This window comes from Gymnoscopelus microlampas (assembly GCF_963454915.1).
Source record: "Gymnoscopelus microlampas genome assembly, chromosome: 15".
Taxonomy (NCBI): Eukaryota; Metazoa; Chordata; class Actinopteri; order Myctophiformes; family Myctophidae; genus Gymnoscopelus; species Gymnoscopelus microlampas.
The window spans coordinates 45,446,509-45,471,165 of NC_139952.1; the positions used below are offsets into that span (position 1 = coordinate 45,446,509).

The following is a 24,657-nucleotide window of genomic DNA, read 5'->3' on the forward strand; positions in this document are numbered from 1 at the left end:
CTTAATGGGTTAGAGATCATACTGAGTCAGCCTGTTCTCTGGAAGCGCAATACATTCTACTTCCCACGTCGGGGTTCGGACGGACAGGCCTTTCTGAACTATATGGTTGGGAGAGTCAGGAGCCAGGATCTGGAGGTGCACGGGTTCCAAGGAAAAGTCCTGTGACCGGCGACCGCCCATCCGAAGTTCTGAATGACGTCAATGTGTGGTTGCATCACCTCCCTTTACCAAGACATGTTCGGACGTTGGACGGAGTATGTATTGCGCTTTACTCATCCCTATTGGTCATCAACTCATCTCCATTGATTCACTGACTTGTCTCTATTGATCAACTGATTGACCCATTGACTACCATCACTCCCTGACATCGCTGCTGCAGGAACGCAGGGCGCCTGGCGGGTTCGAGCGCCCAGGGACTATAGATGTTTTTTTTCCCCCGACCCTCTCTTCTTACCCAGTGACGAATAGGAGCCGGGGTTAAGACGCCCCGCCCTGCTGGTGGCGGCCTGGCCCGCGCCACCACGCCGCTGCTTGGCGAGAGCGGCCGCGTTCACATCCACGTCAGAGCGGGAACGCTGCAGGGCGCTGGGCGACGGCGCCGGCTTCAAACCGCCCGATGACGGGACTGATGGGAAGGAGGAGGGGGGGGGGCAGGGAGCAAGGGAGGGAGGGGGGGAGGGAAGGATGGATGGAAGGAGGTGATGGAAGGGAATATATATACAAACAAACATACAGATACATGTCACACAAATACATGCAACACCACCGCACAACACCGACAGCCGTGCATGGACACACACACACACACACACAAGTGTGTGCAAACGCACATACTGTACGACCACTACACAAGATGTATGCCGCAGACACATACACACAAGTGTGTGTGTGTGTGTGTGTGTGGTACAAACACAAACGTATGTTGAGTGAATGGGAACTGGTGACAGGCGTCATGTCATGGCTGAATGAAGGAACGGCTGTGTGTGTGTGATTCTGTGTTAGAATTTGACATTTTGTTGATTAAAAACATGGATTCCTCCTGTATGTGTATGCGTCGTAGTGTTGGTTTTGACAGCAAATTTGGATTCAGTTTTAGTCATAGTCTTTTGAATCAAATTCCATTTAGTTTTAGACATGTTTTAGTCATCTGAAATGTCTAGTTTTAGTTGACTAAATATCATAAGGTTATAGTCGACTAAATCTACAGTTGATTTAGTCGACTAAAATGTATTTTGGCGGTGCCTTGATGGCGTCGTAATGACTGAATTTACACTTGGTTGCATGCTGAAAATAGCAGATCTACAAGCTCACAACGCGTCGCAGCGCGACGCGTTGTGAGCTTGTAGATCTGCTATTTTCAGAGTGCAACACCCGAGCGCAACCAAACATAAAATGACTTGTCTTTTAGTTCTACTGGATCTCTTCTCCACTAGTCCCTCACTAACATTTTAGTCTAGTTTTTATTTGTTGACGAAATTGTCAATATATTTAGTCTTAGTTTTAGTTGTCATACAGTAGCTTAGTTTTTATTTAGTTTTCGTCAGTGAAAAAAGGTAGTCGACCAATATTTTTTTCGTCATAGTTTTAGTCGACGAAATCATTGTGTCGTGTGCGTGTGTGTTTCAGCGTCAGTGTTTACAGCGTGTGACTCACCTCTCCCTGGGGCGGACCATTTAGAAGACAGGGGTCGACTGGCGGGGGTGGGACAGAGAAAGTAGGTCAGTGAAGGAGCAGAAACACAACACAACACTAATCATGTCATTACATTATCATATCATACATAATCATGTCATTACATATCACGCAAATCACTAAGCAATTTAGCCTAAAGAAAGAACAGTTTCAATGGGCCATACTTGAGGCTCTCCTGGGAGGAGGAGGAGGAGCGGTCGCTCTGGGGCAGAGAGGCCACGCTGCCACTGCTCTTCAGGCAGGACTGCAGGGTCCTCTGGTAGGACGGCTCCAGGGAGTTGTACAGGGAGTCTGCTGCCCCGGGGAAGTGGTTCCTCAGACCCCAGTAGGTCCTGGAAGAAGAAACAGACAGACATACACACACAGAGTTGCATGGATTAACCCTTTAAGACCTGGAACGCATCGGTGTCACTTTCGATTTCTTTGGCTATTCAAAAATAGCAGATCTACAAGCTCCGCGCTACGAGCTTGTAGATCTGCTATTTTTGAAAAATCGTGAAAATTATTTTTTATTTTTTTCCAAATTTTTTTAAGGATTTAGATTTTTTTTTAGACGCGGCCTCAGGTCTTAAAGGTAGGGTAAGTGATTTGCTTTGGTTAAAATAAATGTTAAATAGCTCTATATTCTGATAGTACTCATTGCTATAGAGTGTTTGTTCAGTATTAGGAGTCTCCTTGTCTCTCCAGCTCTTTATTAAACAGAAAATGCATTTTCGTTTCAGTTTCAGTTTCATTTCCAATTTTATCCAACCAGGACAGAGAACTCAATCAGGATACAGATTAAAAAAGTGAAATAGGAAGTGATGACACTTAGAAATGAGCAGACAAAATTTGAACTGGAACACTATACAAATTACGCTTAAAAATGGGTACTTTCTCCTGATTGGCTGAGATTTTGACACCTACCGAAAAATGTATTTTCTGTTTATTAAAGAGCTGGAGAGACATGGAGACTCCTGTTACTGAACAAACACTCTATAGCAATGATTACTATCACAATATAGTATTTTAACCTTTTAAAAAAATACTTTTTGTTTTAACCAAAAAATATCACTTACCCTACCTTTAATGGATTAAAGCAAAATAAAATCTCACGACTGAAAATGTTTGTACGACCAAGTCCTAATGTGCGATTTGTGAAACAAACAGCTAGCGACGTTTCCTAAACAATTAGGTGAGGTTTTAGTAATATTGTTCCTGCTATTCTACACACCAACGCCAACCGGGTGAAGAAATCACAGAGTGAGGCTTTAGCCTTTGCTTTTAGTATATGAAATATCTGAGACCATTACGATGTTATGGAAGATGCTTCTGAACACAATTGCTAGAGTTTGCCCACTTCAAATACTCTAATCCTAAAATAAGAACCGGAAATAGCCGATCTACAAGAGCTCTGAGAGCTTGTACAGTAGATCGGCTATTTTCGCTGTCCGGGGACCCCCAGGGGTCCTTGAGGGAGTTCCAGGGGGTCCCCAGCTAAATGATGGATGAATGGACCCTTATGGGTCTGTAACTCAGACAGTGTACAAATGGAATTTGGTTCCATTTGTACACTGTTACATTAACATTGATTTTACAATATAAATGGGGGTCCCAGAGATAGAAATGCCATTAAATGGGGGTCCGTAGCCTAATGCATGTCAAACAAGGGGGTCCTTGAAATTAAAATGGTTGAGAATCCCTACTAGAGCCGTAATAAAAATCTTCTCTTATGGGGGTCCCTGGCATATCTTTTCAAATGGGGTTCCGCGGGCTAATAAGTATCAATTTGGGGGTCCTTGACATGAAAAGGTTTGAGAACCACTGCCATAGAAGACATGCCAGCTTCTATGCAATCCGAATGACTGAAAACAGTCGTGGCGACTGAGAACTTGAATCCATGCAGTTGTGGTCAGACGGCAGGAGAGGAAAATGAGATGATTCCATGATATCGTTGCTGTAGGCAGTGGTGAGCTGTGGATTTTTGAACTAAGGGTACTGCATTTTATGACGTCACGCGCGCGCACGTGCGCGCACATAGCCACTCAGCTCAGTGCTAGTTGAAATACTGTATTCAACATGTGATTATTAATGTAATCATATGTATTATTATTTTGTTGTATTGTTGCATTGTTAATTTGTTGTTTTTATTTTTGTTTCAAATTAATTATTTTATTTTCCTTTTAATTTTATATAAAAGCCCTTTACATAGACTCACCCACACATAAGTAGGCCTACTTAAAATAATCAGACAACTTGTCTTTGTCTTGTCTCAGAGAACTGGGTCCTCTGCTAAGCGATCCTCCCCTTCACACCTTGCAGTGCAGAGATGTTGTCTGTCATTGTGAGAGGAATGTAACACATTCAATTCAAGTCCGTGTCTTTTCTCGAGCAGCCTAATGTTATGCAAAGCAGCCAGGTAGACGCTTTTGAGAACGGCTCGCCACTGACGGCGCGAACCTTGAGAGGCTATTGTTTTTAAACTTTAAGGCGTTAAAGACCGCCGCTGACGGTGCGTGCACGCGCGCCCCCAGCTCCCACAGTGTCAGAACTAAGGGTACGCCGTACCCCCCCGTACCCCCTACAGCTCAACCCTGGCTGTAGGGCAGAAACCTCTGTATATATCTCCATATTTAAACCTTTTGTGTTTTTTTCCCCCGTAAATTAACGCCCTAATACTACAGCGTCACACAAAAGCATCAAAAGTAGCAGATCTACAAGCTAGAAACGCGGCACGACAAAACGACGTGTTTCTAGCTTGAGGATCTGCTACTGTGTGTGTGTATGTGTGTGTTTGTGTGTGTGTGTGTGTGTGTGTGTGTGTGTGTGTGTGTGTGTGTGTGTGTGTGTGTCTCTTACTTGCGGGCCTCTACTCTGGCCTCAGAATCAGCATCTTGAAGTCCTCTCTTGATGCTTTCAACCATAACAGATGTGTGTCTGAGAGAGAGAGAGAGAGAGAGAGAGAGAGAGAGAGAGAGAGAGAGACAGGGAGAGATATAGACACACAGAGAGCAGTGTTAAATGAGTGTGAAAGCGGTCCTGTGCTATACAGTATAATTACAGTAGTGATGGAACAGAAACTCACTTCTCCAGGGAGTGGGTCTGCCACTCTTGTAGGAGGAGATCCAGGAACTCATAACAGCGCCTGGAGACCACAGAGCATCATCATCATCATCATCACATTACTGTAACTCCTACCGTTAGGGTCGTTTCAGACGGGGAGCGGCCAACGCGCCAATGTAATTCATTTTGAATGAGAGGCTGGCGATTATTTGGGACGTGTGGAGAAGAAATAATCGAAGAAGAAATCTTCGTGCTCGTTTGTGCCAGTGTTGATTTTGTCGACTAGAACTATGACGAAAAATGTTTGTCGACTACCTTTTTTCACTGACGAAAACTAAATAAAAAACGAATTTAAAAAAAGCTACGACGACTAAAACTAAGACTAAATATACTGACAATTTCGTCAACAAATAAAAACTAGACTAAAATGTTAGTGAGGGACTAGTGGAGAAGTGATCCAGTAGAACTAAAAGACAAGTCATTTTATGTTTGGTTGTGCTCTGAAAATAGCAGATCTACAAGCTCACAATGCGTCACACTGGCAGCTAACAAAGATACAGGCTACCATTCATTTTCAATGAAGATACATGAAGATACAAAGTGGTCAAAGTTGAGCTGGTTTCAACTTCAGCCACAAAGATACAAATATACAGTGTATCTTTGTATCTGCCAGTGTGAACGCAGCATGATAATCTTTTCCATAGTAACTGGACAGAGAGATGTGATGTAAAGTGGTCCTCAAGGCATCATGCTCACCTTCTGACCGCCACAGACTTGGATGTACAGTTACTGGTGATCAGAGGGATCAACCTGGGAACATGAGTGTGCTGAGAGAGGGAGAGAGAGAGGGAGAGAGAGAGGGAATAATAGAACAGAGAGAGGGAGGGAGAGATGGCAAGGAATGGAAGAGACAGAGGAGAGAGAGAGAGAGAGAGAGAGAGAGAGAGAGAGGTATTTTAAAATCAGACTCCAGTAGAAGCATGTACACACAAAGACTGTAACATTTATTATGCTACAGTAGCTTGTACCTCTATTTATGTTGGTGTGCATAATATCCATGAGCGTGTAGGTTTGTGACTGTGTGTGTGTGTGTGTGTGTGTGTGTGTGTGTGTGTGTGTGTGTGTGTGTGTGTGTGCGTGTGTGTGTGTGTGTGTGCGTGCGTGCGTGCGTGCGTGTGAGCATCTACCAAACACTGCACATTTCACTGAGGAAGAGGTGAAAAGGGTAATTGACAATTTACCAAATGATAAAGCAAGTGGTGTAGATGGGGTGACGTATGAAACAATCAAAAGCACAAACTCATATAGGACTTTAACCCATATCTTTAACCGGAAATGTTTCAAAGCAATGACTCCCATATACAGTATTTGCAAATATAACAGCAAATACGCTGGACATCATTGTCCAGTGTAGAACAGCAAAGAGGTTTTCCTATTGGAAATTGGCTGTGCTTTAGATTAAAGTTTAGAAGAAGCTTTTCTTACTAAACAACTAAAATACCAACCATTAGTACAAGCCATTATACATCTAGGCTACAAGTGTCAGCTCATTGTTTTTATATTTGGCAGCTTGGGCCTTGATGTCCACAGGCTGGTGGTCAGGGGTCAGAGGTCATGATGTCCACAGGCTGGTGGTCAGGGGGCTTGATGATTATGGGGTTGTCCAAGTGTAAGGCAAAGCAGCTTGCAAAATACTGCTCAATCTCCTCCATTATAGGCAGTCGATCTATTTGGAGGAGAAGGTGCTTCCTGTACCCATAACTTTTCTCCGGTGTTGGTATTATGGCAGACTGAAGGGTATGACCAGTGTTGACTGTGAATAAGTTCATGCGCATTTGTTGTTTATATTCTGTACACTCTGGACGTGTTTGGATTCAAGCACTGAGACACATGTTTCCAGTGTGTGGGACATCACAAGCAACTGAAACATATTTGTGCCCTAGTAATGTATTTTATAAATGTGGACTAAAATAAAGAAATTGAAATGTGTGTGTGTGTGTGTGTGTGTGTGTGTGTGTGTGTGTGTGTGTGTGTGTGTGTGTGTGTGTGTGTGTGTGTGTGTGTGTGTGTGTGCGCTCCTCACCTTGATGATGATGCGAATAGCAGACACTCCAGAGCAGGCCATGATTTTGGCACAGTTGGGGATGAGATTGAACAGGACGGGGACGATGGCCTCTGCTCCATGGTCAAACCTGTTCCCCAGAACTGAGGACAGGTGGCTACACACACACACACACACAACACACACACACACACACACACACACGTTTACAACAGTGGTTTTCAAAACTTTTAAACTGCAAGGTATACAAATACAAATCAAACAGACCTGTGCTATTTTCTCAGCGATTTTTCTACCGACAAAATAATTCTCTTTTATAAGTGACTAAATTCATTAGTCCAATTGCCCACTTAAACTTAAACTATATCGTACACGGGTGTCACGTAAAAATACTGAAAAGCAGCCGATCCACAAGCTCACAATGCGTTGCATCGTGGCACGTTGACAGCAAAAAAATCGCACTTTTGAAAACTTTTGTGAAAGAAATTTGATACATTTATTCCAATCGATTATTTTCTATCAGTTTATTAGTTAGATCAGTGGTTCTCAACCGGTGGTTCGGGGACCGCCAGTGGTGCTTGAGGGGGTTCCAGGTGGTCCCCAGCTAAATGATGTTGAGTTGGTAACCAAATGGACTCTAGTAGAGCTTTAACTCTTGAGAGTGTAAAATGAAACCAAATGGACCCGTATGGGTCCATTTGGTTTCATTTTACACTCTCAAGAGTTAAAATATTGTTAATCAGCACTACATAATTAAAGCATTGTTATTTTGATTAACGTTTTCCTGTTATCTCTCCTATGGTACGAACATGAATACAGCATGGACGGAATTGTTGACAAAATCGTATCCAACGATAACAAAATATGTCTACGTTTTGGGTCTGAGAGGCTAAATCTCATCAGACGGTGGTTGCGTGGCTCAAATGCGAATAATGGACCTTGATATGAAAAGGGTTGAAAGCCATAGAGTTAGAATCAATCTCGGAACCCAGATTCAACTGAAAAAGGAAAAACAGCGACCTCTGTTCGTCCCTCCTCAGTTGACTCTGGGCCAATGCTAATGTGGGACCTGTGCGCACGGAAACGGGGTTTAAGTCTGCCTTCAGCGCTCCACTTCCGGTTGGTGTGACTATGATTTCATTCCCACTAACAATATTTCTACACGGAACACTAACACCACTTCTCCCAGAGAACATGGATGGTTTTGGTTATAAGCCCACTTGTTTCTATGATGAAAGAGTAAGTTCAAATGTGAATATCTTTCCGTGGTTTTGTCTGCTCCGCGGACGCTATTGTTAAATTAGTTTCCGGTAGTTTCCAGTAGGGAAAGATCGACGGACACGTGAATCCCGCCCACTACATTTGATTGGGTAAAGTGCAGCCTGCTTCCTGATCTGAAGGCACGCCCACTCCCACACAATGTGTACACGTTAGGACGAAGCTTCAGGACAGATTCTCTCACGCAGTGCAGAAGCAGAATCTGTTCTTGAGAGATTAAGTTAGAATAGATGAAGTGCTGCATGGTGAGTACTCAGTACTCACGCCACAGTCATGCAGGCCTCTCGCACCACCTGGGACCTCAGGTCTTTAGCGGACATCTTGAAGGCTCCGTCCAGAAGGCGGAGGTGCTGGTAGAAGTTGTCGTAGTCGGTGGCCCCCGCCACCACCAACGAGCGCACCTTCTTCAGCTGGATGGGGCGACAGGACAGACAGGCAACAGTGGCCAATCAGACGATGGCAAATACACAACCTCAGAAGACAGTTACTTTAACCACTTAAAGATCACACAGTAAGTGTGTGATTGGCTATTTTCACTTCCACTTAAAAGATACATTTGTGGAATTTTTAGAATAGTTTTTATGAAATTATTTTGAAAATGTATTTGAATTTATTTTTTAATGTTAACATCTTTTCAAAAATCTTTTGAAACCCCCCCCACAAAAACAGTGCTCTACTCACAGCGGTGGCTCTCTGGTCCCAGTCATGTTTGTCATCAGAACAGATCTCACGGATCTTGTTCAGGTTGTCCTCCAGGTCTCTGGACGAGTAGATCTACAGACAGACAGACAGATCATTGAACAGCGGAGGAAGACAGGACAAAAAGTAAAAGAAAGGAAAAAGATGAGAGATAAAGTCTTAAGGAACTCAGACGTTCTGGTGTAGATTCATATCCATAATCCGGTTGTTACTTATACTTTGTAATGTTTTTTTTAAACAGCATGGTTTTGGTGTGTGTGTGTGAGTGTGTGTGTGTGTGTGTGTGTGTGTGTGTGTGTGTGTGTGTGTGTGTGTGTGTGTGTGTGTGTGTGTGTGTGTGTGTGTGTTACCTGTACAACAGGGACATCAGTGAAGCCTTTGATGAAGTCTTCCTCATCGAGGGCCCCTGCAGCCGCATCCTTGGACACTGAAAATAAAATACAAAGTGATCTTTAGAGAGAGATGAAAACACCCAAACAAATACCCGTTGTAATTACCATCGCCAATGTAATAAGGCACTAATAAGATGCAGCTTGTGTTCATCTTTGGCAGCCTAGGCTGTGTAGGCTGAAATTCAGCCATTCGCTGGGTCCTTTTTCCTGAGCCAGGTTTAACTCACCAAACACACACACACACACACACACACACACACACACACACACACACACACACACACACACACACACACACACACACACACACACACACACACACACACACACACACACACACACACACACACACACTTACACCCCCACATACAGTCAGTCAGAGTCTGCATCCCTAATGGACTTCCTGGAAGTAATGGGCCTGTCAATCACAGCTCTCTCCGGACCACACCCCACCCCTGGGGAGGGAGGGAGGGAGGGAGGGATGAAAGGGGAGATGACGACCAGGCAGGTACCCAGGGAGGTGGAGGGTATTACAATGTGATGTTGTTAGGAGGAGAAAGAGGAGAAGTCCATCTCTGGTCTCCAAGACGGTCAAAAATACTACATGCATCTATCGCTGTTACACACACACTAAACAAAAATGGTGCTTCTTTGTATTGTAACCATAGGGGAACCTGCTTTGGTGCCTTTTTTTTGTTCTTTTTGCACCTTATGTGCATGTTTTTCATGCTATACTGTATGTATAAATGTAAATATCCTCGATCTTTCTCATGACCTGTTTCTTTCCTGTTTTCTCCTTGCTCTCCCTCTCTCCTACACCCAAGGTGTTTGGAGAGAGAAGGATACACAAACAACATGTATTTACTACCACCGTAATGTAGACGACAAGCTACATACAACATGACGCTTCCTTGCACACTCTCCTGGTACAAGAGACCAATGTTATTTTGTCCAGCTGGCCTGGGATGACAGCTTGTTTTGATGAAAAGGAGGTTGTAGCTCATTGTCTACATTAGGCCTGCTATGGTAGGAAAGATGACACTGCAATGTTCTGTGGATAGAAAATGCTCTGCGACCGCGCATGGAGCACAACAGCAGCCTGGCTGCATGCCTGCCTGCCTGCCTGCCGCACTAGCTAGCGACCAGCGAGCCACTTATTGTGGAATCAATCATTGTGACATAGAAAAAAATCCAAACTTTCACAGTGGAATGAACGTAGCCTCAGACAAATTATCCCCAGCGTTGTGCCGCTGTCATCGTCAGTCAGATAGTGGGAGCTAAATTGTACCACTTAAGTCTTAAAGAGTGAAAATCCATTGAAACATAAAGGGCATGAAATTGCTTTGGAGACCACAAGTCTTGCTTCAGTCACCCCCTTTGTAGATAGTGTTTTTAAGTAATTTGCGTATTGCTTAACTTATACTCTGTTGTACAACGGTGTCGTTTCAACGAATATCATAGCCATCAACAAGCTCACAACACGTCTCATGGCGAAGCGCTTTAAGCTTGTAGATCATCTATTTTGGGCTTACGGAGTGAGTTCTGTCAGAGTCTAGTTGCTGGGTGTTGGCAGAATGCGTGGGTGCGCTGCTGTCTGTGTACGCTAATGCAGAGCAGCAGCTATTAAGACCATGAAGCTGACCAAGGAGGAAAAAGATCTGAGCATTTACGTTTATAATCCCAGAGGGACATTTGTTTTCACAGAAACGTACTGTACATGGTAACACAACAGCAGCATCCAGAAAATAACATATCAGTTATTTTCACTGAAAAATACATATATTTATAATCGTTGATTAACCCATTAAGACCTGAAGCCGGTTCTACAGTACATGTCTCCTAAATCGCAACAGTATTCTGAAAAACGTATGTTTCTATATCAGTGGTGCTCAATCTTTTTCATGTCAAAGACCCCCAAAATTATATGTATTTGGCCGCGGACCCCCATCAAAATATTTTGTTCCAGGGACCCCCCCAGAAGCAAAAGATTTGAGTTAAAGATGTTCGCTTAAAAATATATATATATTCAAAGATTTGCACCCATTTTCACGATTTTCAAAAATAGCAGATCTACAAGCTCATAGCGCGGCACTCGGTGCCGCGCTATGAGCTTGTATATCTGCTATTTTTGAATAGCCCAAAGTGTAAAATCATGCTTTTTAGCTCAAATCTAAAAAATGACAGAGTTCCAGGTCTTAACGGGTTAATCAGAATCGAGGACTATTTTTTTCAAATAATCGTGATATCGATTTGAAGTGGTAATCGCCCAGAGCCCTGAACGTTTCAATGGCAGAGTGGACACAACTCCTGCTGACATGAGCAGCTCTCCTCAAAGGCTCCAGGTTCTCAAGCTGATCTTTGTTATTATATGTCCTGTGTGTACAGGTACAGCTTGTGAAAGTAAAAATACATTTTTGTCCTGCTTTTGAGGTCCTGTATGTCCGTCCAGATGGCAGTAATGATGTGGAGTGATGGCTGAGCACAGTGTCATTTTCTATTTGGAGTTCCAGATGTATGTCCTTCATGTCTGTGTAACCACTTTAACCATTATTTTATACTTTAGCTATTCAAAAATAGCAGATATACAAGCTCATAGCACGGCACGTAGAGTGCCACGCTATGAGCTTGTAGATCTGCTATTCTTTTCCCCTTCATGTCTGTGAGTCTCTAGAAGTAGAGAGGAACAGTACAACAGGATGTGTTGAATGATGTTTTTGTAAAGCAATGTGAAGCAGACTTCATGGCAGAGGAGAGAGAGAGAGAGCATCTTATGAGTTATGATACACCAAAATGTGTGTCAAGACAATACTTTATTGAAATAAAAAACTACAGCTATAGGCCAATCTGGACAATAAGTGAGGACTATTAATCTTGAAAAAGACCAGACTATTCTTTCCTAAAGTAAACTTTTCTCATGTCAGGAGGGTTATTACTCTGGTGCTAAATCAGGACAATCCGTCACTACGTCTACACAGGCTCACAGCAGAGCACACATCGTTTTTTTTTATTCTTATTGTCTTTTTGAGTCAATCCTGTACATAGTAGACTTAGCACATATTGTACCTTGCACTATGAACATATTATATAGTGTATATCAGTGTTGATTTCGTCAACTAAAACTATGACGAGAACTGTTAGTCTACTACCTTTTTTCACTGATGAAAACTAAATCAAAACTAAATAAAAAACTAAGCTATGATGACTAAAACTAAGACAATTTCGTCAACAAAAGAAAACAGACTAAAATGTTAGTGATCTGGACTATTAGTGGAGAAGAGATCTAAAAGACATGTCATTTTTATGTTTGGTTGCGCTCAAGTGTTGCGCTCTGAAAATAGAAGATCTACAAGCTCACAGCGCGTCGCGCTGCGACGCGTTGTGAGCTTGTAGATCGGCTATTTTCAGCATGCAACCAAGTGTAAAATTTCGACACCGTCAAGGCACAGCCAAAATACATTTTAGTCGACTAAATCAACTGTAGATTTAGTCGACTATAATCTTATGATATTTAGTAGACTAAAACTAGACAAAAACTAAAACATTTCAGATGACTGAAATATGACTGTCAAAATCAACACCGCTGTATATCCCAGTTGCTAAAGTATTCTCCCAGCATATTCTGTTCAAATTCATTGCACTGTACTTATTATGTGACTATTTACCTTGTTGACTAGAATTCAGGTTTACTCTGCTTATTCTGACCTGGCATTAGAAAGGATCGCACTGGATAGTAGCGTCTCAGTTTGCAGTTAAACATATTGGACCGACAAACAGACAGAAAGAGTGGCTTGTAGCTACGTTTAAGAAACAAATTCAGTGCGTGGCCAAAGTGTACATTGTTCCTCCAGCAGATTCTTACTCCCTTCATCTGAACAAAAGGAAAGCAGGTTTTGGACTTCCCACGGACATAATATTCTGAAATCAGATTACTGACTGAGAATGAGGGAATAACCACATTACTACAGTCCATGTAAAAGGCACTGAGACACAGGAGTGCTTTGAGGTCTGCAAGACACTCATTCTGGGTCAACCAGTGCAACTATCTGTAATCCTTACAATAATTCTACAAACCTCTATCCTCCTGTCTAAATTCCTTTTGTCCTCTCCGCGGTGCCTTCGGCAATTGATCTGAACTTGCACCTGGGCAATGATCATTACCGTGTGCAGACAACGTGCAAAGATATTTTTCACTTTACCCAAATTGAAGCTTTTTAGAAGCGTTTTTCCGAAACTCTGTTTAACTCTACGCCGGAGTTTTGAACTGTGAGTGTGTGTGTGTGTGTGTGTGTGTGTCCCTTCTTTTAGGATGACTTCTCCTGCTCTTCACTGAAGTCTGAGGAATCCATAATTGCAGTGTGCAACATGACAACGTAATCAGGCTTTAGTCGATATAGCCTGTTCAATGTTCTGAGTGACTACCGATTCCACTCTAGTAAACAGCACAGCATATCCACATACTGTATCTGATACTCAGCTTGCTCACCAGACTCTGCTGGTTGAGAGTGTGTGCGTGCACGCGTGCGTGCCTGCGTGTGTGTGTGTGTGCACACGCGTGTGCGTATAATGTACAGTATTTGTACATGCCAGCACTGTCACAGATACATCACATCAGTAAAGGCCCAGGGGGGGGGGGGAGGGGAGGAAATCGACCACACGGCCGGCCGTGGGAAACACAGATTCCTTCCTTCCGACTTGCAGACGCAGAGAAAGGACAGGGAGGGGTGGATCGATATGGTGAAACATGGCGTCTTTCCCAGCCCAGTTTTAACCTGGGAGTACAGTACTACATCCCAACAACGTGCCGTTGTCTCAGTTTCTCTCTCTCTCCCCGTCTGTCTGAGTCACGCTGCAGATATTAATATTAATATGGTGATTATTGGACATGATGCGATCACTGCGAAGATATGCAGCGGAGTGCTGTGTCGACACATTGTGCAAGAGAAAACAAGCGGACAGGTCTGAAACAACAAGCCCCGAAATAAGCTAATAGGCCACACACACACACACACACACACACACACACACACACACACACACACACACACACACACACACACACACACACACACACACACACACACACACACACACACACACACACACACACACACACACACACACACACACACACACACACACACACACACACACACACACACACTTTCATTTTGAAAAAAAAGGTCACTTTAGAAACAAACCCCTCAAAAACGCAACCACCAGAATTTACAAGCTACAGAAAAACAAGCCCAAAGTCACTTATAATAAGCGGACATGGCAACGCTGTGGAGGGAGGGCGAGGGTTGTCTCCACTACAGCCCTGATTATTACAGATAACGTGACATGGGTGCCTTGATCTTGACGTATTACAGCCACGTGTTACAGCCAAGTGCCTCTCTGAGGACATTAATGTTTAATAAACTGAGCTTGTTTTGTAAAAGAACCTGCACTTTAAATGCGTTTCTGTATCGTCAGACGTCTCGTTATGGGGAACCAAAACGAGACATTAGAGGAGAGAGGGGGGGAGGGGGCAGCGGCAGGGACGTGCACAGATAGACTCTAGGTGGTGCTAGAGCGCCTGCCCTTTGCCCTCTTGACCAGAAGTGCCCTTTTGAAAAAAAGAAAAAGAAAGTTTTTTTTCCCCCAGTTTACAGCAGGGGTCTTCAACAGGGGGTCCGGGACCCCTAGGGGGTCCTCAGAGTTACCACAGGGGGTCCGCCAAATCTTTATGTGATATGATTTTTCTTTTTACCATAACCACTCGAAACCTAGCATCCCTTTTCTGAGGAGAACTTTAGCCAAAAATAGCAGATCTACAAGCTCACAACGCCTCGCGCTGCGAGGCGTTGTGGGCTTGTAGATCGGCTATTTTTGGCAAATAGGTATAGGTGTAGAGGGAAAAAAGAGCAGACCAAGTAAACAAAAAAATGCATAATTTACTTGAGCGCCTGCCCCTCAAAATGTCTGTGCACGCCACTGGGCAGCGGTCAAGGGAGGGCTTCTAGTCTCCTGAGACTAGAAGAAGGATAATAATACCCAGAATAGCAATATACTGTAGCAATAATCGTCTGCCTCCAGTTGGTTATTTGATGTTTCCATATATCTCAGGTCATGGCAGACGTGTGACTTTGGACGGGCTGTTGTTAACCTAATGGAATCCTAGGGGAAAGTATTGACAGCCAACATGCCGGCCCTACACACTGACCATCAAATGGATCAATCCTTTAGATAAAACACTGCCATGGTTTAACCCTGAAAACAGAACTCCTCTCTAGTAGAGCCTGCTTTTATTACGATGCGATCGTTAATGTTAGGGGTGTGCCGATATATCGTCCCACGATATATCGCGATACGTTTTCGTGACGATATGTATCGTTTTGGGGAAAATAAATATCATTTTGAAAAAAATAATAATACATTTTTTTTTTACAATCATTATAATCAGGCATGCAAACAGCCCCGAGGTGAAAAGGGTGACAACATGTTGGGTTTTTTTCGGGTCAGGTGTCACACTATTGCCCTATTTGGATTCAAAACGGCTATTGTAAGTGAAAAGCTACAAGTTTGCATGTCTGAATAATGCAAAAACAGAATTATTTGTTTGCATTTGCTTTTTTTCTCCCCCATATATTTTCATAATAAAAAAAAATGCGTATCGTATCGAAATCGTATCGAAGTTGTGAGCCAAATATCGTATCGTATCGTTTGGTGGAATTAGTGTATCGGCACACCACCTAGTTAATGTTAATAACACCGTTCTTAAGTCACAAATCTCACTGTTAACCAGTGACCTAGTGAATAGCAGAAACAACCAATATACACAGTTATTTCACTCTGGTAGTATAACAATGGAACTGGACTGTTACCTATCCATCCATCCATCCTGTTCTCATTGTAACACTCCAGAGCTGAATGGACACTCCAGATGTGTCTGTGTACTCACCACAGAAATCCACTGTGTGAGTGATTCATTTTAACTCTTCAACTCAAGTGCATCAGAGTGAGTGTGTGTGTGTGTGTGTGTGTGTGTGTGTGTGTGTGTGTGTGTGTGTGTGTGTGTGTGTGTGTGTGTGTGTGAGAGCAAGGTACTGCTCAGAATCAGCTATTATAGGCTGCCGCTCAATTTGGAGGAGGCGTTGTTTCCTTTCTCCATGATTGATGTCTGCTGTGTCTGACGGGTACAGTATGTCAACTGTATCGTATGCAACAATGTTCTGCCGTCCAGGCACGTTGTAACTGTCTGTTTTTCATATTATCTGACTGCATTGACAGTGTTCATGTCCTTTGTACAAGGCATTCTTGTACTTCTGTTTATGTGGACATCAGTGTTGTTTAGACGGCACATTTTGATTTAGATTTTGTCATAGTCCTTTTGAATAAAATTCCATTTAGTTTTAGTCATATTTTAGTCATCTGAACGTAAGATTATAGCCGACTAAACCGACAGTTGATTTAGTCGACTAAAATGTATCTTGGTGGTGCCTTGATGGCGTCGTAATGGATGATGTAACACTTGGTTGCATGCTGAAAATAGACGATCTACACCCGAGCGCAACCAAACATAAAATGACTTGTCTTTTAGTTCTACTGGATCTCTTCTCCACTAGGTCCCTCACTAACATTTTAGTCTAGTTATTATTTGTTGACGAAATTGTCAATATATTTAGTCTTAGTTTTAGTCATCATAGCAATAGTTTTTAGCGGTGCCAACCGTCCGTCCGTCCGTCCGTCCGTCCGTCCGTCCGTCCGTCCGTATGAGCACGGGATGAGCACGGCAAAGAAGCAACACATTGTTTTCGTCAGTGAAAAAGGGTAGTCGACAAACATTTTGTGTCATAGTTTTAGTCAACGAAATCAATGCTGGTGGACATAAATAAATATTTTGTGTGTGTGTGTGCGTGCGTGCGTGTGTGCGTGCGTGCGTGCGTGCGTGCGTGCGTGCGTGCGTGCGTGCGTGCGTGCGTGCGTGCGTGTGTGTGTATACCTACCCAGCTTGCTGCCGGTGGCGCTGGGCCGGCGGGCGGCCGAGGTCTCGCTGGGCTTCTTGGGCACCTTGGGGACCTTGAAGGCAGCGGGCCGGTTCCCACTGTCCACACTGTCATCATCCTCAAAGCTACGGTCTGGAAGAGATGAAACACACACATACCACACTGTTAAAACACAATTCAATTACATTCAATGGAGCTTTATTGGCATGAGAACACGTACGTTTACACGTCTATTATGTACAGTTGGAGGTGGTACAGCATTGTGTTAAAACAAAGCTACGTCATATTGTAACGTTATATAAACATGTTGGCAAAGGGTATAAAAGCCTTTTGAAACAAATAGCAGAAATCCTTCAAGATTTTTCAGTCACTTTTGGGACAATTGGCAGATTTTTTCCCCCCAAACTATTTCAAATAGTAAAAAAAAAAACTCAGAATTCATTTGTGTTTAACCCATTCAATCCAGGAACTCATCTGTGTCACTTTAGGTTTCTTTGGCTATTCAAAAATAGCAGATCTACAAGCTCATAGCGCGGCACCGAGTGCCGCGCTATGAGCTTGTAGATCTGCTATTTTTTTTTAAATCATGAATTGTTTTGCAAATCTTTGAATATATATATTCTACGAAAGGTTTTTTGAAAAAACTTTTATGTTGCTATACTGTATCAGTGCCCAAAAAAGCCCAAAAAAAAACAAATCAGACACTAGTGCTACACTAGGGTCTGTGTGTGTGGACACTGCAATATTTTAATTTGATGCATTATCACTTCTACGCACACAGCACAACACTGCATTCCCCTGCTTCAGCACCATTTTATAGCTTGTCGTAGGACAGTGGCGCAGGGCCAAAATAGCCCATCTAGCAAGATCTAAAAAGCTCAGAGCTTTAGATCTGCTATTTCTTCAAGCAAAGATTTTTTGTTCTAATCATTTGTTGTGCCTGTATGATGACAGCAGCCAGGCCCAAAACAGAGATGCCAGGTTTCAAAGTGGATAAAAAAAACACTAAAGCAGGGAGGGGTCTTCAACGTTTTCAGGCCAAGGACTCCTTGGCTGAGAGAGAGAGAGAGAAAGCAGGGACCCCCCATTATTATATTGTATAAAGTATTTTTTATTTTCATAGATTTCATAGGCAGCTTCACAGCACTATCATGTTGGATTCATGTTAATGTATGTATATTTAATGTGTCTATTTCCAGACATTTAACAATGCTCTAAAAACAATACTTAGTAAACCTGACCTTTCACTCTGTACCTTCACTCTGTTTTCCCCCCTATACCGAACCACTTTGCCGAAAATAGCAGATCTACAAGCGCACAACGCCTCGCAGCGCGAGGCGTTGTGTGCTTGTAGATCTGCTATTTTTGGCTAAAGTTCTCCTCAGAATAGGGATGCTTGGTTGATGTGGTTAATGTAAAAATCACAAAGATTTGGCGGACCCCCTGTAGTAACTCTGAGGACCCCCTAGGGGTCCCGGACCCCCTGTTGAAGACCTCTGCACTAAAGAGTAATTCCATTGCATTCGGGCGTGGAAAGCCCCCCGCCCCAAAAAAAGACTAAAACAAAACAGCTGACGAAAAGAGGGATGAATTCACACAGAAAGAGGAGAGAGAAGATGGAAGGAGGCGAAGGTCTGTAAGAGCCTGGTTTACACACTGGTCAGCAGTGGTGGAAAAAGTACTGCATTATTTTTACTTAAGTAAAAGTATCAACACTGCAATGTAGAAATGCTCTGTTACAAGTAAAAGTCCGGAATTCAAAATTTACTTGAGTAAAAGTACAAAAGTATTGGTATCAAAATGTACTTGAAGTACCAAAAGTAAAAAAAAAAAAATGTTTGAAAATAGCAGATCTACAAGCTCACTTGTGAGCTTGTAGATCTGCTATTTTAAAATGGCCTAAGTATAAAATAGGGGCTGAAGTGGTTAATGTATGTTTTATAATGTAATAATTTATATCTGCAAAGTAACTAGTACAGTAACTAAAGTTTTCAAATAATTGTAGTGGAGTAAAAGTACAATATTTGCCTCTGAGATGTAGTGGAGTAGAAGTAAAAGCATAGACAACTGGAAATACTCCAGTAAAGTAAAAGTACCTCAAAATTGTACTTAAGTACAGGTCTTGAGAAAAATGTACTTGAGTAAACTGCTGGTCAGTACGATCAATAGTCATTATCATTACTAAGGGAGAGCAGAGCAAAGACCACCGATACACACACACATCAAGACATCCACCCACACAGCCAGTGACAGACAGACAGTTTGCACGCTAGCAAGAAGTGCTCTGTCTGTAGAGGCTATTGGAATGAGAGTCATTGTCATTGTCTGACACTGACTGAGGCTACTGTATTAATCCATTAAGAACGGGGACGCATCTGTGTCACTTTAACATTCATTTAGCTATTCAAAAATAGCAGATAAACAAGCTCACAGAGCATATGAGCTAGTAGATTTTTTTTTAAATCGTGGGAAAATGTTGTGCAAATCTTTGAATACATATATATGTTTTAAAGCAAAATAATTGAACTCTGATCTGTGCTTCTGGGGGGGTTGGGGTCCCTGGAACGAGATATTTTGAGATGGGGGTCCGCGGCCAAATACATATCATTTTGGGGGTCCTTGACGTGGAAAAGTTAGAGCACCACTGATATAGCATTTTTAAGATAATGTATTTGGCAGCGGACCCCCATCTCAAAATGTTTTGTTCCAAGGACCCCCCCAGAAGCAAATATTGGAGTTAAAAATGTTTGCTTTAAAAAATATATATATATTCAAAGATTTGCACAATAAAAAAAAAAACAGATCTACAAGCATGTAGCGTGGCACTCGTGCCGAGCTATGAGCTTGTATATCTGCCATTTTTGAATAGCCAAAGAAATCTTAAAATGACACAGATGTGTTCCCAGTCTTAATGGGTTTAATCCTTTTAGCATCTTTAGCAACGTTGCCTCATATGAAGAACAGACACTTGTTGTGGAAGACAACATGCTAGGTGTGCAGGTGCGTAATATGCACACACACACACACACACACACACACACACACACACACGGTGGAGATGTAAAGCGCTGGTCGAGGAAAGAGGAATGCCGTTACACACCGGTTTCTGTGACAACCAGCTGTACATTGTGCAGAACTGCACCACAGCCACCACCCTATACACCTAACACACACACACACACACACACACACACACAGTCAACATGCAAAGCGCACTGACAGCCAACGTGTGTGTGTACACAACACAGCAGCCATGAAAAAGCAGACCTCACTAATGTACGTCAAAACTCTACTGTACGTATCGGAAGGAAATTGACGAGCAGCACACGATCTCCAACACACACACACACACAGACGCACTGACAGTCAACGCACACACAGACATGTTTGTACACAAAACAGCAGCCATGAAAAAGCAGAGCTCATTAATCCATTAAGACCGGGAACACATCGGTGTCATTTTTAGATTTCTTTGGACGATTCAAAAATAGCGTTGAAAATGTGTGCAAATCTTTGGACATATATATATTTTTAAAGCGAACATTTGTAACTCAAGTCTTTGCTCCGGGAATAAAATATTTTACAAATGTTCGCTTTAAAAGACATATATTCAAGGATTTGCTATTCGTTCTAAAAAAAATAGCAGATCTACAAGCTCGTAGCGTGGCACTCGGTGCCACGCTACGAGCTTGTAGATCTGCTAATTTTCCTGCTATTTTTGCAATTTTTTCTTTGGCTTTTGAATAGCCAAAGAAATCTAAAAATTACACACAGATGCGTTCCCGGTCTAAATGCGTTAACGTTCGTCAAAACTCTACTGTACGTATCGGGAAGGAAATTGACGAGCGAGCACCCTGCACACGATCTCCAACACACACACACACACACACACACACACACACAGTCATGCACCCCTGGGCCCCCACACCCCATGGACTCACAGTCACAGATGCGCTGGCAGATGAGTCGCCTCATGACTCCAAGGAGGGCGTGGTGTTTTTGGGGCGCCCCCCCCCTCCCTCTCTCTTCCGAGCCGTAACCCCAACACACACACACACACACACACACACACAGTGTCACACACACACGCCTTCACACACACCTGGTGGTGCCGGGGAAGCGGTGACACCAACACCACACAGCACCCTCACCGCTGCCTGTAAACCCCTTCTTCACCCCTTCTTCTACTGCCGGCATTTTCTCTCTCTCTCTCTCGCTCCCTCCCTCTCCCTCTCTCTCTCTCTCGCTCAGTCACTCTCTCTTTTTCATTCTACATCCTCTCTCCACAGCAGCCTTGCAGCCAATCAGGGGAGAGATGACATCATAGGCAACCAGCCAGTGCGGAGGCTAGGCTGTGTGTGTGTGTGTGTGTGTGTGTGTGTGTGTGTGTGTGTGTGTGTGTGTGTGTGTGTGTGTGTGTGTGTGTGTGAGGGACACACACACACACACACACACACACAGAAAGTGAGAGAGAGACACCACAGGAATATTAACAGGGTTTTTCTGTGCCCCTGACAGACCAGCTGAGCTAACCTAAACGTGTTAGCATTGACTGCTCACACACCAGTGGTGTAGAGTAACTAAGTACATTTACTCAAGGACTGTACTTAAGTAAAATGTTTTGGTATTTTTTACTTTACTTGATTATTTCCAATTGTCTATACTTTTACTTCTACTCCACTACATCTCAGAGGCAAATATTGTACTTTTACTCTACTACAATTATTTGACAGCTTTAGTTACTACTTAATTTGCAGATTTAGATTATTATCACAAAACATACATTAACCACTTCAGTCCTATATACATTTCTGTCATTTGAAAATAGCAGATCTACAAGCTCACAATGCGTCGCATCGTTATTTGTATAAAATATTTTTATACATTTTGAACTTGTGAAATGGGACATTCTGCACAATGAGTACTTTTACTTTTGGTACTTGAAGTACATTTTGATACCAATAATTTGTGTACTTTTACTCAAGCAAATTTTGAATGCATTACTTTCACTTGTAACAGAGTATTTATACACTGCAGTATTGATACTTTTACTTAAGTAAAAAACATTTTACTTTTTCCACCACTGCTGCTCACACACACACACACACACACACACACACACACACACACACACACACACACACACACACACACACACACACACACACACACACACACACACACACACACACACACACACACACACACAGCTAACTCTCTTCAACACATTGCAGCATCAACAATGCATTTAACTCACTATACAGTACATTGCATATATACTGTTCAAAAGCATGCATTCCTTGCATTTAAAAAGTAGTGAAAATAGCTGCTCTAACAAGCTCAAAACTCATACGTAGATCAGCTATGTTTAACTATTATTGTGCGACACTCTTGTATGGTGAAGTAGGGCATTCATTTAGGAAAAAACTTAAAACGTTGAAATATGGAGATATGAGGTTTCTGCCCGACAGTCACAATATGATGTCTCATTTACCTGGTAGACTAGAAACACACACACAAGTTTGTATTATACTTGTGAGGACATCAACATTTTAGGACACCAATTATATGTTTTCAATTGATTTCTTAAAATATTTTTACAATGATTTGCTATTTTTAACCCTATCCCTACAGTATCTTGAGTGCACGACACTGATACGCTACTAAACAAGGATTAATCATGCCTACTATAACTCAAACCTCTAAATCTAACCCAAACCTCAGATTTCTTTGCTATTCAAAAATAGCAGATCTACAAGCTCATATCACCGAGAGCTTGAAAAATGTTGGAAAATGTGTGCAAATCTTATTATGTCCTTGACATGGAAAAAAAGTTGGAGCACCACTGATATAGCAACATACTGTTAGGATTTAGAAATAATGTCTAGATATGTATTTGGCCGCAGACCCCCATCTCAAAATGCGTTGTTCCAGGGACCCCCAGGAGCAAAGATTTCAGTTACAAATGTTTGTTTAAATATATATATATATATATATTTATATATATACCACACACACACACACACACACACACACACACACACACACACACACACACACACACACACAGAGAACAAAGGCTTGATGTGATGGTGACAAAGGAGGGGGCATGTGGAAGAAGGCCACGCCCCACCAGCTGAGAGCCTGACCCCCCCCCCCCCCACACACACACACACACACAAAGCCTATGACAATAGCCCAGCTCATATTATATAACATGTAATATTAATGAGGTACGACCTCATCATTTAATAGCAGCCTCATATTTAAATGCTGATTGATGTGTTTGCCCTGCAATCATTACCTCCATGGGTCACAGGGGTCAACCTTCAAGGCTGTCTAGGGCATTGGTTCTCAAAGTGGGGTCCGGGGACCCCCAGGGGTCCTTGAGGGAGTTCCAGGGGGTCCCCAGCTAAATGATAGATTAGGCACCAAATGGACCCTTATGGGTCTGTAACTCTGAGAGTGTACAAATGGTTCCATTTGTACACTCTCAGAGTTAAATTGACATAGATTTTACAATATAAATTGCGGTCCAAGTGATAGAAATGCCATTAAATGGGGGTCTGTAGCCCTAATGCATGTCAAACTGGGGGGTCCTTGAAATTTAAATGGTTGAGAATCACTGCTAGAGCTGTAAAAAAAATCTTCTCTTATGGGGGTCCCGGGCATATCTTTTGAAATGGGGGTCCGCGGGCTAATAAGTGTTAATTTGGGGGTCCTTGACATGAAACAGTTTGAGAACCACTGGTCTAGGGCCCTTCGACTGTCCCAAAACCCAATGTAGCAATCACATCACACACCCATTATCCAATGACATACTACACATGTAGTACGTCTCAATTATGTTGACTTCACTTCATGCATTTTTAAAAATATGTTACTTTTATTGAATAACGGATGCAACAATTTGATGGTTAAATATGTCAGTTATTTCTAAATAGATCACACTAAAAATATGTAATTAGTAATTATAATTACTCATTCAATTACTCATTCATCTCATCACTCAGGAATGACAATTACTAATTACTGTCAGGCCTAATGAGTGTCTTTACTATAAAATGCATTTACATGCACACTAAAACCATGATTAACACATTGAGTGCCCAAAACGGTCCGGACCGTTTTTCATAATCCTAACATGGTGTGCCAAAAACGGTTATGGCCGTTTTTGGCCAAAAATATAAAAAAAAAGATTTTTTTTTTTTTTTTTTTTCCTTCACAGCACCAGGAGATATCATTTTACGAAGATTTAGACTCCAATCCACCTCCTGGTTGAGTTATGACTTCAAAAGCCTGTATCTCGGCTCCTGTGTACTTTTTGTTTTTACGATGTATTTTCGACTATTTTCAACTGGCTGCAACTATGGAACGGATTACCTAATGTTTTTAATCTTTTTCCCCGGATTGTACGAGACCTCTATGTGTGTAATGAGGGGATCACCGTGAGGACGGTGATCACTGAAAATGTTTTGTGACTACTTGAAAAAGGTCCAAAAATGGT

General features: G+C 42.5%; 1 protein-coding gene across 7 annotated transcripts in view; it reads right to left on the reverse strand.

Annotated features, from left to right (window-relative positions):
* Nucleotides 1-24,657, reverse strand: part of clasp2 (cytoplasmic linker associated protein 2) — a 151,808-nt gene that overhangs the window by 53,786 nt on the left and 73,365 nt on the right. For all 7 annotated transcript variants that reach the window (XM_084080579.1, XM_084080581.1, XM_084080578.1 and 4 more), the window contains exons 8-18: nucleotides 17,151-17,282; nucleotides 9,124-9,200; nucleotides 8,756-8,848; nucleotides 8,339-8,484; nucleotides 6,818-6,953; nucleotides 5,491-5,561; nucleotides 4,757-4,816; nucleotides 4,531-4,608; nucleotides 1,857-2,024; nucleotides 1,654-1,691; nucleotides 455-625 (exon numbers count right to left, since the gene is read on the reverse strand). In XM_084080579.1, coding sequence (XP_083936705.1) covers nucleotides 455-625; nucleotides 1,654-1,691; nucleotides 1,857-2,024; nucleotides 4,531-4,608; nucleotides 4,757-4,816; nucleotides 5,491-5,561; nucleotides 6,818-6,953; nucleotides 8,339-8,484; nucleotides 8,756-8,848; nucleotides 9,124-9,200; nucleotides 17,151-17,282 — 1,170 coding nt within the window. The remainder of the gene's footprint in view (nucleotides 1-454; nucleotides 626-1,653; nucleotides 1,692-1,856; nucleotides 2,025-4,530; nucleotides 4,609-4,756; nucleotides 4,817-5,490; nucleotides 5,562-6,817; nucleotides 6,954-8,338; nucleotides 8,485-8,755; nucleotides 8,849-9,123; nucleotides 9,201-17,150; nucleotides 17,283-24,657) is intronic.